The sequence below is a fragment of the Tenrec ecaudatus genome, chromosome 17, assembly GCF_050624435.1.
Source record: "Tenrec ecaudatus isolate mTenEca1 chromosome 17, mTenEca1.hap1, whole genome shotgun sequence".
Classification (NCBI taxonomy): Eukaryota; Metazoa; Chordata; class Mammalia; order Afrosoricida; family Tenrecidae; genus Tenrec; species Tenrec ecaudatus.
Window position 1 is genome coordinate 7,711,819 of NC_134546.1, and position 13,509 is coordinate 7,725,327.

The 13,509-nt window shown below is 38.2% G+C and overlaps 2 protein-coding genes and 1 pseudogene across 3 annotated transcripts in view; 1 reads left to right on the plus strand and 2 right to left on the minus strand.

Annotated features, from left to right (window-relative positions):
* USP34 (ubiquitin specific peptidase 34) overlaps window positions 1-13,509 on the minus strand; it is a 218,811-nt gene that overhangs the window by 61,843 nt on the left and 143,459 nt on the right. For both annotated transcript variants that reach the window (XM_075535336.1, XM_075535335.1), the window contains exons 38-43: window positions 13,018-13,170; window positions 11,874-11,978; window positions 9,913-9,968; window positions 9,353-9,473; window positions 4,820-5,003; window positions 4,355-4,515 (exon numbers count right to left, since the gene is read on the minus strand). In XM_075535336.1, the coding sequence (XP_075391451.1) occupies window positions 4,355-4,515; window positions 4,820-5,003; window positions 9,353-9,473; window positions 9,913-9,968; window positions 11,874-11,978; window positions 13,018-13,170 (780 nt within the window). The remainder of the gene's footprint in view (window positions 1-4,354; window positions 4,516-4,819; window positions 5,004-9,352; window positions 9,474-9,912; window positions 9,969-11,873; window positions 11,979-13,017; window positions 13,171-13,509) is intronic.
* On the minus strand, window positions 1,694-2,608 carry LOC142430960 (TIMELESS-interacting protein-like; annotated as a pseudogene).
* LOC142430806 (small ribosomal subunit protein eS27-like) lies at window positions 6,402-6,664 on the plus strand. Its single transcript, XM_075535816.1, has one exon. The coding sequence runs from the start codon at window positions 6,410-6,412 to the stop codon at window positions 6,662-6,664; it is 255 nt and encodes an 84-aa protein (XP_075391931.1). The 5' UTR covers window positions 6,402-6,409.

The window sequence follows — 13,509 nt, forward strand, 5'->3', positions numbered from 1 at the left end:
TGATTTTTCTCTGTTATAACATTAAGAAACTGGAATATTTTTTTAGTTCTATAAATACAGCTCTTACTATCATGTCAGGAAGATAAATTGAGAGAAAACAAAAGAATGCTTGCCAAATGAACACTTGTTTGAGGCCATCGCCTTCTCAGCCTATTGGCAAAGATCGAGTGATTTGCAAGAATGGGAAACACCTCTGCAAAGTATGCAACCAAATAAAACTTGTTTTGCAAGTTAAATGCATAATAAATAAAAACCCATATCTTTATCTCTGAGGAACACTGGCCAAGATTTTTGAAACTCCTCCAAATGCTAAAATATCCAAAACTGAGATTCAGGAAGCTGTCGAGGCTCTAGAGGGCTTTAGTGGTTTCTGGGATTTTGTGGGTGAATGCAAGTAATATGGATTTTCCTAAAAGCTTATATTTAAATAGACACTTAAATAGAGCTCTGCTATCCAACTGATTCTGATGCATGGTGACACCCTGTGTGCACAGAACTTTACTCTATATGGTTTTGATTAAGGTTGAAGTTTTTTGGAAGCAGACCAGGCCTTCTGCGGTAGCCCTGGGTGGGCTCCAGCTGCCAACCTTTGAGTTAGTAGTGGTAGTTAGCAGTGGAACATCTAACTAACTATCTGCACTACCCTGGGGTGCACACCACCACTGAGTCAATTTTTACTTATGGTGACCCTACAGTAATGTCTTGTTAACACATACCCAAACTCACTGCCATCAAGTCAATTCCAATGTACAGCAACCTACAGGACAAAGCAGAACTGACTCATAGGGTTTTTAAGGCTATGAATTTTTACGAGAGAAGACTGCTACAACTATTTCTCTGCAATGTGGCTCATGGGTTAGAACTGGTAGCCATTTAGTTAGAAGTCAAATGCTTTTTAACACTTCTCCATGAAGGCTCCTTAGATAGCATATAAAAAAACTAAAATTCAAATTCACTGCCAAGAGTCAATGCTAACTCACAGTAATCCTACAGGACAGGGTAGAATGCCCCTGTGAATTTCTGAGACTATAACTCCTTACAGGAGTAGAAAGTCTCATATCTTTCGACCATCGAATGGCTGGGGTTTACGAACTGGTGACCTTGCAGTCAGCAGCCCAATACATAAGCATTATGCCACCAGGATAGTTACTACAAAATTGTAATGACATTAAGTATAAGAGGAATTGAATAAAGGGAACAGCAACATTCATTGTCAAGAATAGCTGCAGCACTTTTAGTATGTGAAAAATCACCTAACACATTTTCAAATGTATGAGTTCTGGTATATGTACATTATTAATACACAATAAAAAGTAGAGAAACATCTGAATTTGTACTTTCATTATTAGCAAATGATACATTAGTTGGCTGAAAACTAAATAGTCCTTAATTCTTTTGTTATTAGCAGCAGAAACTGTATTAACAACTATCATTTAAGTCCCAATGAGCTATGTAAAAAGTAAACACTAAAGAGAATAAGTAAGACTAAACTAGTTTGTAAGAAAGTGACATATGACCAAAATAAATACTAGGTTTTAAACAGAAACCTGAAACCAAAATTTAACCAGGTGACGTTTACTCAAAGGAGATCCATTGTACGCAGCAACCCCAGACCTGGATGACAAGATGCTAAGAGGTTTCACTTCTAATGTGAAGTCTAAACAACTCTGGCAAACATTTCTGGATGCAGCATTTAAAGAAATTGCTCCAGCTGCACATTCTCGCACTGTAATTCAACATCAGCATTTATAGTACTGGCAGCATCATTATGTGGGTTTTCTATAATGCCTTCATTCAGTCCACTTGGCCCCTCTGTTTGATCTTCATTTGTGTTAACCTCCACAGGAGGTGCCTCCGGTGTATCCATGAGCAAGTCATCGCCTAGGGGCTGCCTGATGCTCAGTAGCTTTGTCTGTCTTCTCTCCAAGGCCAGCTGTTTATTCCTCTCTTGATTCTTGGTCGCTCCTCTTCCGTTAGGCTTCTACTTGGCTGCGGAGCAACCCTCTCACTTCAGATGGGTTTGTCATAAAAGGATCTAAGTCGGTGGCAGACACATCATGGTCGCTATTGTCCCCTCCAGCCTTACTGCTAGTAAAATCTTCATGTACAATAGGGAGATCAAGTTGGATTCGTTCTTTTTTAAGTATTATTTAATTTTTAAGTTTTTTCCCCCCAGATTCCTTCTAAACAGGTCTGAAGTTCCTTTTTATTCCCCAGGTAGTCAACTCTGTCAACAAAATTCTTAAACTGCAGTTAGAGAATAGCCTATGTGCCCAGTGCTCCATGTGTCTGGTTAGCTCCTTCAAGTCTTCAGCCTCAGAGCCTTTCCCTTTGACTTGTCTTACCAAACACTCGCCTGAAGGCTGGAAGCCCTCTCTCTGAAATTAACCTCTGCGCTTCCAGCTTCACTATCCTCTTTGGAGGCACAGGGACAGGTATTCTTCCCTCCAGCACTGGTGAAACAGGCCAAGATTTAAGATTACTTAATTAACTTAAGCCTCATTTATGAAAATATCAGTTCTAAGCTAATAGGAAGACCACTACACAAGGATGCTCCTGTGAAACTCCCTATGCGGACCTTCATCGAGGGGTTCAGCAACTTCCCCATCGTCTCCCTGGGGAAAGGCTGGAGGTAGGTAGCTCCATCAGGACATTCTCCTGTGGTTCCAGCATCTTTACCTGCAGTGCCTGCGCAGGCTGCGCCCGCTCGGTCCACTCTGCACCCCCTCACCACTGCCAGCAGCTCTCCAGCTCCCCATTTGCCCACCTCTCTCTGTGGGCCGCCCACCCTCTGGGAGCTAGGCCTTAATTCTTTAAAATGACCATATATACTTGGGGTAAGCCGAGTTTATCAGCATATTTTTAATGCCATTTTTGTGGTTAAAATTAGGTGCCTCAGCTGATATTCAGGTCGGCTTATACTCGAGTATATATGGTACGTAAAAGCAAGGGTATTTTACATAATGTGTAATTTTTAGTTAAATGTATCTCCTATATATGCACGTATTTGTGCTTGATTAAAAAATACACATACCACAATTTATGTATGTATATGTATGAACTGTGAAAAGAATTGTATGAGCCCCAATAAATTGTTAAAATAAAAAAAATAAAAAATACACATACCTTCCTTTAATGTGAATGAGTATCACAAAAATGAGTAGCTGATGTTTGCACCTAAATTATCCAAGTGCTCATTTGACTACAGTACTATCCAAAGTCAGACTTTGGTCCATGTAAAGACATGTCTAAATTTATTACCAAAAATATAATGTATGAGATGTGCTGAATTTTTTGCATACAATTTGCCCACATAAGTAACACACGCATGCTTACAAAGCACATAGAATGGCAGGAAATTAATGGGCCACAGTTTCTCGGCCTAGAAAAACTGTAAATGAGCCATTATTTGCATAAAAAGACAACCTACAATTAGATCTGACTGCTTTTTCTGTTGCTGTCTTCTAGTATCTGACAATGATAATGGTCACTGATACGAAGAAGAGAAATCAATATGGCCAAGTCAGCAAGTAGGCAGAAAAATCACTCCAGATATCTGATTAAAAACAAAACTGATTTGATCACGCTAGGCCGATGAGTCCATAAGTTCACAACAAAACCTGTGCGCTGTCAATTTTTCTACTTCTAGTTAGTCTTTGGAGACGACTGAAAAAACATCAATGTAACTAAAGCCTGAAATCAAAACCCAGCCGGAGACCCTAAAATAAATCTTAAACATATAAGGGTCCATTGAAAATAATTCAGGCACCAAAATAATTTTACAGGGGAAAAAAAAAGCCAACGACAGCACTGATAGAAGATTGGGTAAACACAAGTATAAGAGGAGGAAGCTTGCCAAGAAAATACAAAAGCCAAAGAGGGCAGACTAAGAAAGACCCCACGACAGAGAAAGAATAAAAACAAGGCGGCAAAAGTAACAGGAAGCACAGCTTACGCACACAAGGTCTGACCACTCTCTCTCGTACGTGGGGATAAGTACAAAGAAACCGTGATCCCGGCAATATTTCCGTAGTTTGATCTCAAGCTTTGTTTTCTGAGTAACTACAATCTGCATATAATTTACTGAAAATGTATTTATTTTGTTGAAAAAGTTATCTATAGGGTTTTCCACTGGAAAATAAGAAATTTAACCATGGTGTTGAGTAATCTGTTGAAAAATGAAAGCTATTAAGACATACATTTGTTAGCTTGTCGTGTAAGTAAATTTTATATCTTAAATTTGATTTACAAATACTTTTCCCAAGTAATACTTTATGAAGTTAATATAAGATTAAATAATATAAAAATACTTCGTCGTTTCACAGCTTTAGTTTTTTAAATGAAGAACGTATACCTTAGCAGTGAAGACAGCCTGTCTTGCTTCAGGTATCATGTAAAGCTGCTGAATAGTAGAAGCCAAGTAACAAGTGGCTCCGAGATTCGTCAGGCCAACAAATCTACACTCAGCCCGAACATCCTCATGGGGCCAGTAGTCCCATTTATAAGGTGCGTGAGCTGCTGGAAAAGAGGGAGGAAAAGATGCCCCCCCAACAAACTATTAAACATAATATAGACTTTTATCAAAGGTTAGTACCTCCATTGTTTAGTTAACATATGTAAACCTGTTTTTTAAATCAGGTAAAAAATACCCATGAACATAAAAGCATTCCCTAAAATTCAAAGGACTGTCAAACCTCATCACTTTTACTTGGCACTGAATTATTTAAATTTATGATGCCAAAATACTTGAAAAAAGCACCCTGTGAGAGTGATTTTTTCCCCCTTCAGTATGTATCAAGGCTACAAAGACGATGCTTACACTGCATGTGCTGTGCCATGACCCAGTTGTGGATGAGCCTGTAGTTCTCCACAGACCCCTTCACCATTTCTACTAGCAAATCGTAAGCAGCAGCTCTCGAAGAATGGGATTTGCACTTCGGTTGTTGTCTATCTTTTAGACTGGGCAGTAAAAACAGCAGATTGAAGATATCTCTTAAAAAGTCCTGATAAGAGAGAGAGAGACATATCAAGTATGTCACAGAAACTTGAGAATTATATTTCAATGATAAGTTTTACAGAAAAAAACTGGATTATGTAACAACCTATAATTTCCCGATAGCACTACATACCACCCACCACATGAAAGTCTTCTGAAAGTGCCCTTTTCTCAGGGAAAATGGAGTAGCTGGGACCATTTTTCACTCCTCCATTTTTTTGTACTCGTGTATAAGCCGAGTTTTTCAGCACATTTTTAAATGCAGTTTTGGTGGTAAAATTAAGTGCCTTGGTCAACTTATACTCGAGGATATATGGTAACTCATGTCTTGCTGTTGTACCTAGGGGAGCCTACTTGATGACACCAAACAACTCATCCTTACAGATTCTTCATCTCTCTTCATATCCCCCATTCCATGAAGTCACCCAAACTTGGGAGTTAGCGCTTCAATAGTCTGTTATCTCAAGTATCAACATATATAGTAACTGGTGTTTCTGCACTTAAGTTTTTCCTTTCAATACTTATTATTAAATGTCTGGCTCTGCTCAAAAGCCCCACAGTAAAGTCATAATGGCTCACAACTGGCCCAGTTATATTGTTAGCAGGTGCCAGGGAGGCAGGTTATCAGACACCAAGCACTTGACCTCAGTGTCGGTTGAAGTTTAAACTGAGTCACAAAGTTATTATCAAAGTTATTATCATGAGGACTTAAATTGTTTAAATAAACCAATTTTCCAATTTCTTATTCTGGTAGTTCATTTGTCCAAGTGGCTGCTGGGCCATTTTCCTCACATGCTCTTTCCTAATTTGTCCTATGCAACTTTTACCAAAGAAAGTTGTTTTCTCACTTGTCTCAGATTTTATTACAGCTCTGGGCTACAAAACCTATAATGGTACTGTGTAGAACAGAGTTATCAACACAGGATACAAATTGCTCTCCAAAGGTAGACCTACCTACTAAGTGGACACCTGGCTGTTGCTGAGAAACAACAGGTGAGCAACTAGCCCTTCACTAATATCAAGCTTGCTCCAGAAGAGTGGCTCACTATGTCTAACAGTACAAATAAGGCAGTTCCCGTTATGTTGCACACTTGTTTTTCTCCTGGGAGTCTAGAATCCCAGCGACGAATTTTTCCATTAATGACATCATCTTTCCCTTCTACTGTCAGAGAATGCATAATACATTCACCATGACTTTGTAAAGAAAAGAACATTTGGGTAATAAGTAGAGAAAGTGAACAAAGGGGGCTTATTTTACACAGTGGACAAATTGCTGGTAAAATCTAATTTCTTAGAAATCAGAGGTCAGATAACTATCCCGGTCACAAAACAACACATTTGTTTGAATCACTTTTTATATAATCAATAAAAAATGTTTTTCGCCTTTCCGGCGCTGACAACCGCTCGGCGATCATGCCTCTCGCAAAGGATCTCCTTCACCCCTCTCCCGAAGAGGAGAAGAGAAAACACAAGAAGAAGCGCCTGGTGCAGAGCCCCAATTCCTACTTCATGCATGTCAAATGCCCAAGCTGCTATAAAATCACCACGGTCTTCAGCCATGCACAAGCAGTAGTTCTGTGTGTTGGCTGCTCTACTGTCCTCTGTCAGCCTCCAGGAGGAAAAGCAAGGCTCACAGAAGGATGCTCCTTCAGACGGAAGCAGCACTAAAAGTCCTGAGTCGAGATGAATGGGAAGCCATTCTAATAAACCCATTTTGGATTAAAAAAAATAATGTTTTTCTCTGATTAGTGTGTTCATATTTCAGGGAGGGGGAAGGGAATCCACATACAGAAATGGTACATACATAATATAAATTCTCAATGAGTGGTACACCTGGCACTTAGGCAGACAGGCCTGGAGTCTGCTTGTGAAAGGCCTTCAAACAAACCCCTCTGCATCACAGGGCCACCTTGAGTCAGGATCGACTCAGCGGGACTGAACAGTAACAAGAAAAGGGCTTCTGCAAGTCCATAGGAAACCAGAATGAAAAACCATGCAATTTCCCCATGCACTTTTGGAAGCCCCGGTTTATTGAATATATCCACAGAAAATCCTGGAAGACCATTACCAAACCATCAAGGGAAACCATAATGCCGAGGAATTTTCACTTTCTCTTGTTAGTTTGATATGAAAATTCTTCTGGTGCAATTATTCTGTTTTACAATGACATGAATCAGAAAAATAAATGTACTGTATTTTGGTGTAAAATTTACATATACGAAGGAACTTGACGAAGTTCATGGAAAACTATTTTTTAACTCCATCTTGCCACACACTTTTTGAGACACCCTCTCTCCCCTATTTAAGTTATAGTAACAGGAGACTTCAACCATTAAGCCTAGAAGTAAATGAAATTCTTATCAGTGAGCAAAAAATAGCACTTCCAGTGCAGCTCCAATGCAGGAGGAGGACTCAGCAGTCTACTTTGTAAGAGTACAGCCTTCGAGACCCTATGGTGCAGTTCTGCCCTATCTTACAGGGTTGCTAAGCGTCAGAATTAACTTCATAGCAAACGGTTTAGGGAGAAAGCAAAAAAAAAGAAAAAAGGACTTTGAAGAAACACAAGTAGCGAAGGATTTAAGACAAGTAAGACCATCCCCTGAAGCTATCTCAAGAATTCCTTTATCTGTGCCCACTGGACAAGCATTCTTCCTTTGCTAATACCTGTGTTTGCTCACCCAATGAGTGACCTCAATACAACAAGCATCCAAACCATAGTTATATCCTCCTCGCACCCCCAACCCACAACACAAGCAACAAAGTGCCAATGACAAGGTAGACAAGTAATGTAAACAATCATAAGGCAGCTATTATCATAGAGCCATGTGATGTTTCAAATGTTCAACAACGCTGTCACCTAATTCACAATTAAAAACAATTGAACAGAGTACAAGTGACTGAAAAACGATGGCAAGGAGGGTGCAGAAGGTCTGGTAGGGCTTCATCAAGGGCAATGTGCCAAGAGGAATTACTGAAACCCAAATGAAGGCTAAACATGATAGAGGACAAGAGGAAAGTCAAGGGAAATAGAAGTACATACTAGCAGGCAAAGGGCATTGATACAGATCTACGTAGAGGCATGTATAGAAGCAAATATGTTTATATAGGAAGACAAGGAAATAGATCTATGTACATATATTTCTACGTTTAGTATTAAGGAAGCAGATGGACACTGGGCATCGACTCAAGTACTCCCTCAACACAAGAAAACCTTGTTCTATTAAACTGGTATTCCAAGATGCTCACCTTCCCAACACGAGACCGCTGAAGACAAAGCGGGTGCACAAACAAATGTGGTGAAGAAAGCTGATGTGTCTGGCTATCAAAAGCTATAATGCCTGGGGTCTTAAAGGCTTGAAGGTAATCAAGCGGCCATCTAGGTGACAAGCAACAAAGCTGACATGGAAGAAGCACACCAGCCTGTGTGATCACGAGGTGTCGATGGGATCAGGTATCAGGCATCATAGACTCAAAGCAAAAAAAATCGTGTGAATGGGGGAGGGGAGTGCGGTGTGGAAGCCCAAAGCCAATCTATAGGCAATTGGACATTCCCTTACAGAGTGGTCATGGAGAGAAGACGGGCCAGTCAGAGTGCAGTACAGCACTGAAGAAACATACAGCTTTCCTAAGGTTCTTTTAATACTTCTTCTCCCCCACTATCATGACCCTAATTCTACCTTACAAATCTGGGTACAGATAAGAGCTGGAAACAAAGGGAATACAAGACAGATAACTCCTTGGGACCAATATTGAGACTAGCCATACCAGGAGGGCAAGGGGCAAGTGGGGGAGAAAGGAGGAACTGATCACACAATGACCTACCTCTAACCCTCCTCACAGGGCATGGACAACAGACAAGGGGGTAAAAGGAGACATTGGACAGCACAAGATATGAAAAAATAGTAATTTATAATTATCAAGGGTTCATGAGGGAGAGAAGGGAAAAAATGAGAAGCTGATACCATGGCTCAAGTAGAAAAAAAATGATGGCAACATATGTACAACAAATGTGCTTGACACATGGATGAATGGATTGTGATAAAGAGTTATATGAATCCCCAATAAAATGATTTAAAAAATTTTTTTTCAAAAGCTAATGGCTAATAAAACACACCACCAATAAGAAAGGTAGGTATTTTCTGTATATAGTCACAGGAATTAGCATTTGGTTTTGCAATCTAAAACCCCAGCCTAGGATTTCTGCTTCAAATGTTCGACTTACTCTAAATTCCCTTTGTTATGTGTGAACTAGTGTAGCAAATTTAAGGTCCGTATGTTTCCAAAATATATCACATATCCACATATAATCCAAAACAAGGGGTTTCAGTGCTCTCTCATATTTAGAATTATACATACCTGTCCTTCCCTTGAAAACTTGAAGGGTGGTTTATGTTTAATCACACTTGTGGCGAGCCTTAGGAGTCCCGTAAGCCCGTCATCTTCTATGTTACCATCCTGATGGTCAAGGATCTCCCTGCTACAAAACAAGCCAACAGACACATCAACAGAAGTAGAGCAAGACTGTTTAGGTGATTCTTTCCTTAAAAGGACAACTGTCACATGAACAATGAATTTAGGGGGAACCGATTACAAGGATCTACAGGTGACCTCCTCCCTGAGGGACAGACAACAGAAAAGGGGATGGAGATGTCGGAGATGGCAAGATATGATAAAAAAATAATTTATAAATTATCAAGGGTTCATGAAAGAAGGGGGAGCGGGGAGGGGAAAAAATGAGGAGCTGATGCCATGGGATTAAGGGGAGATCAAATGTTTTGAGAAGGTTGAGGGCAATTGATTGTACAAATGTGCTTTACACAATTGACATATGTATGGATTTTGATAAGAGTTGCATGAGCCCCTAATAAAATGATCAAAAGAAGAGAAACAAATAAACAAAAAACAATGAATTTTACCTTCGAATACAGTCAGCCAAATGTCTTGCCAAAGCATCCAAGTCAAGTAGTGTTGTCTTAATACAAAAAGAGAAAATTCAGAATTCAGAGTAGAATGCTTATTAAAAGAACAGAATCGTTCCTTTTAAGTAACTAGACTTTGGTACTTCCAAATTCAATATATATGAACTGAATTCTAAGCTTAATATTGTGCTTATGCAAGATTTCAATTTTAAATATTAAGAGATTCCTAATAAAAGAGCCAATGGGTGTTTTTAACAATTTGGACCAGTCACCATGATTTATCAAGAATATGTTTGTCTTTACTTTTTCATTATCAACTATATGAGGTAGAATTCACCTATGAAGAGATTTACCAGAGAAAATCCTCCCCAAAATCCCCAACTCTGTCATTGAGTCAATGCCAACTCACAGCAATCCCGTAAGACAGAGTTATAACTGGCCCTGTGGGCCTCCAAGATTATAACTCTTTATGGGAATTAAAAGTCTAACCTTTTTCCTGTTGAGAGGCTGGTGATTTCGAACTGATGACCTTATGGATCAAAGCCCTAAGTGTACCACTATAAGATCAGGGGTCCATTAAAAATCACCCAGTGGACTATTTTTTCATAAACCTTTTAATTAGGCTTTAAAGTAAACTTAACTGTATAGTCAAATATTTTCAGAAAAGCTGAAATTTTTATTATAACTGACAACAAAAATAAAATAGTCTTCATAAAATAGAGAAGACTGGGGTGAAAAAAACAAAAAAGGATAATTTCTTATAAGGCTAGATTCTGATCTTAGCTTAAAAGGGAAAAACTGAGACTTAAAAAAAAAACAAAAAAACCACACTCAATGTTTACAGAGCATTAACAGTTTAATAAATAAAATCAGGTACATTAAACTTCTACACTAATTTCTACGATGAATTCATAAGCGAAAAGCAGAGGATTTTAAGAATTCGGAGCGAAACTGTTGCTTGAATCTAGGAAATACAAGTATGACCTGGTTTTTTCATGTAAAGCACATATATACATACAAACCTATATTAAAAACTGATCAAGTGTTTGCCGAATATTTAAATGAATCTCAAGTAGTTTATATTTTGGCTAAGATCAAGTGTAGTAAGGTACCAAAGACACATTATTATACCTTGTTGAATTTACAAAGGAAAAGAGACAAAAAAGTCTTTTTCATATTTTTAGAACAGTACACTTTAAAAATGTACACTATTTTTCAAATATACATGTTGGTCTAGCTGCTAACCACATATTAGTAGTTCAAACCCACCAAATGTCTCTAAGGAAGATAATGCTTTTACTCCCATAAAGGTTACAGCTGTGGACAGCCACAAGGGCAGTGCTACTTTGCCCTCAGGGTCTCTCTGAGCAGCAATCGATGCAATCCCAGGGAGTTTTGTTTCTGCCCGCTCCCTCCCCCGTGGGTATTAGAAACAGACAACATGCAAACTTCTGATCGAAAGTTGATGAGAGAATTATGCAATTTGTCAAACATAAAAAAAGTGTAAGGGTGGAGTGGGGGAGTTGGGGTGACGGGAGGGTGAGGATACTTATTTAAAACTTGTTTGGTTGGACATCTCAGCCTAATATAATAAAATCAACACATCAGCAAAAAACTGGAAATGTTTTTGTTAAACTATTTTATTGCACATATTCAGGACTGAGAATCCACGTTATGATTACATAAATAACTGTATTTTAAGTTTAAATTCTAAACTTCACTTTCTAAGTATTTTACCCCCAAACAAAACTTACTCAGAAAAAAACATTTTAACTAAAATCAAAGGCAGAATACTAAAGGAATTAGATGAAGCAGGAGAGACAGGCACAAATACAGAAGAAAAACTGACACTATCAACTAGTTAGAAGACCGGTAAAAGTGCCTTGAATAAGGAGAGAAAGTCATAGACATAAATATAGTCCATATTTAGAAACTAGTGTGTAATTATCAGAACATACCTGACCAGCATCTTTTATATGTATGTTATCAACTAGTTTACACAACAACCAAAAATACTCTTTACATCCAGGTTTTAGCAGTGGTTCTTCCTCATAATCATCTATCTGTTAGGAAATAAGGGTTTAAACGTTATGAAAACACTTTCATAAGAAGAAAAAGCTGAAATACATTAAGAAATTATGCTTTATGAATCTATACAAACAAGAATTCAAAATTTTCTAAAAATGAACTCTCTTAGTTTCTGTGAATCTTAGCTATGAAAATATAACTAAAGAGAATTTTTAGGAAGACAACACTCTCAAATTGTTGAAAGTTTTTTAAAAACAGATGAGTAACACATAATGCTAAATGGTATTATATCAGTTAAGAATGCAATTAAAATGCAGAAACAAGAAGCCCACAAAACACGAGGGCACATCAATCTACCCACAAAAGCAAAGGTCTATTACAGTTTTGATAACCGAAAAAATCAAAAACACATTTTTGTAAGTCTAATTCAGTACCAAAAGAATTATGTAGAAGGGAGGTGGGGAAAAAAAAAAAGAATTATGTAAGTCTTCAAGGATGAACCCAAATTATTAATGGTCACTGGAGCCCCTTTGAATTTGGTTTTGGTATATACACAAGGTGGGAAAAAATTGGTAATTCAAAATGTCAAAGATTAAAAACCAACAAAGAAAAACTGTTCGAGTGAATGACAAGAGCTATACTCGACCCTTCTTTCATTTGCTTATTAATACAATAATCACATTGCCATCATATAATTTCCACCTCAGAGCAACCCTACAGAGGGCTTTCTAAGATTTTACAGGAGTCGACAACCTCTGTTTCTCCCTCTAAGTGGCTGGTGGTTTTAAACTGTTGACCTTACTCTTAGGAGTCTAACCCACAGCACCACCACCTTATTAATTCCAGCCCCCAATCCAGTGATAATAAATTGTTTTCAAGACAATGTGTCACAATGTTGACTTTAATAACTATATAACTAACTATCTTCACAGTAAAAACTGTGGTAGTAACGGAATGTTACAAAAGACTCTAGGGGAAAAATGGCTGTAGGAATATAGTATAATAACCATAAAACAAGGGATATTACAGAATACAGGAACTACCTCTGACCTTAACCACATCTTGAGAACTTACCCTAAGAGGTTTGATTGCTTGGGCATCGGGGAGAAATTTCAATAATGTTGAGGCAGCCAGTAGGAGGAAAGAGCGATTAATTGAGTCTCCTCCATCCAGTCCTGAGAGAGATAACTTATAGAGGCCATTGCAAGACTCATGACGAACAGCAGTCTAAGTGAACAAGTTAAGACCCAAAGACAGTTGAAGTTAGAATAAATGTTAATGCTGTTGTAACAGAAATAACGTGTTGGTTGTCTTCTAAAGTAACATACACTTTTAGTGCAATGTTCTGATAATCTAGACATGCATATAAACAATATACGATCAAATAAATCACCAAAGCATAAAATGACACGTAATTCCAGTAGTTCAGAAATTCTCAAGTAAGGCCATAAAAGAGTATGTGTGCTCTCACACACAGGAAAACAAAACAAGCAGAAAAACAAAACAAAAAACCAAACTGCCGTCTACCCAAATTCGATTCAGAGCAATCCTATAGGACAGAGTAGA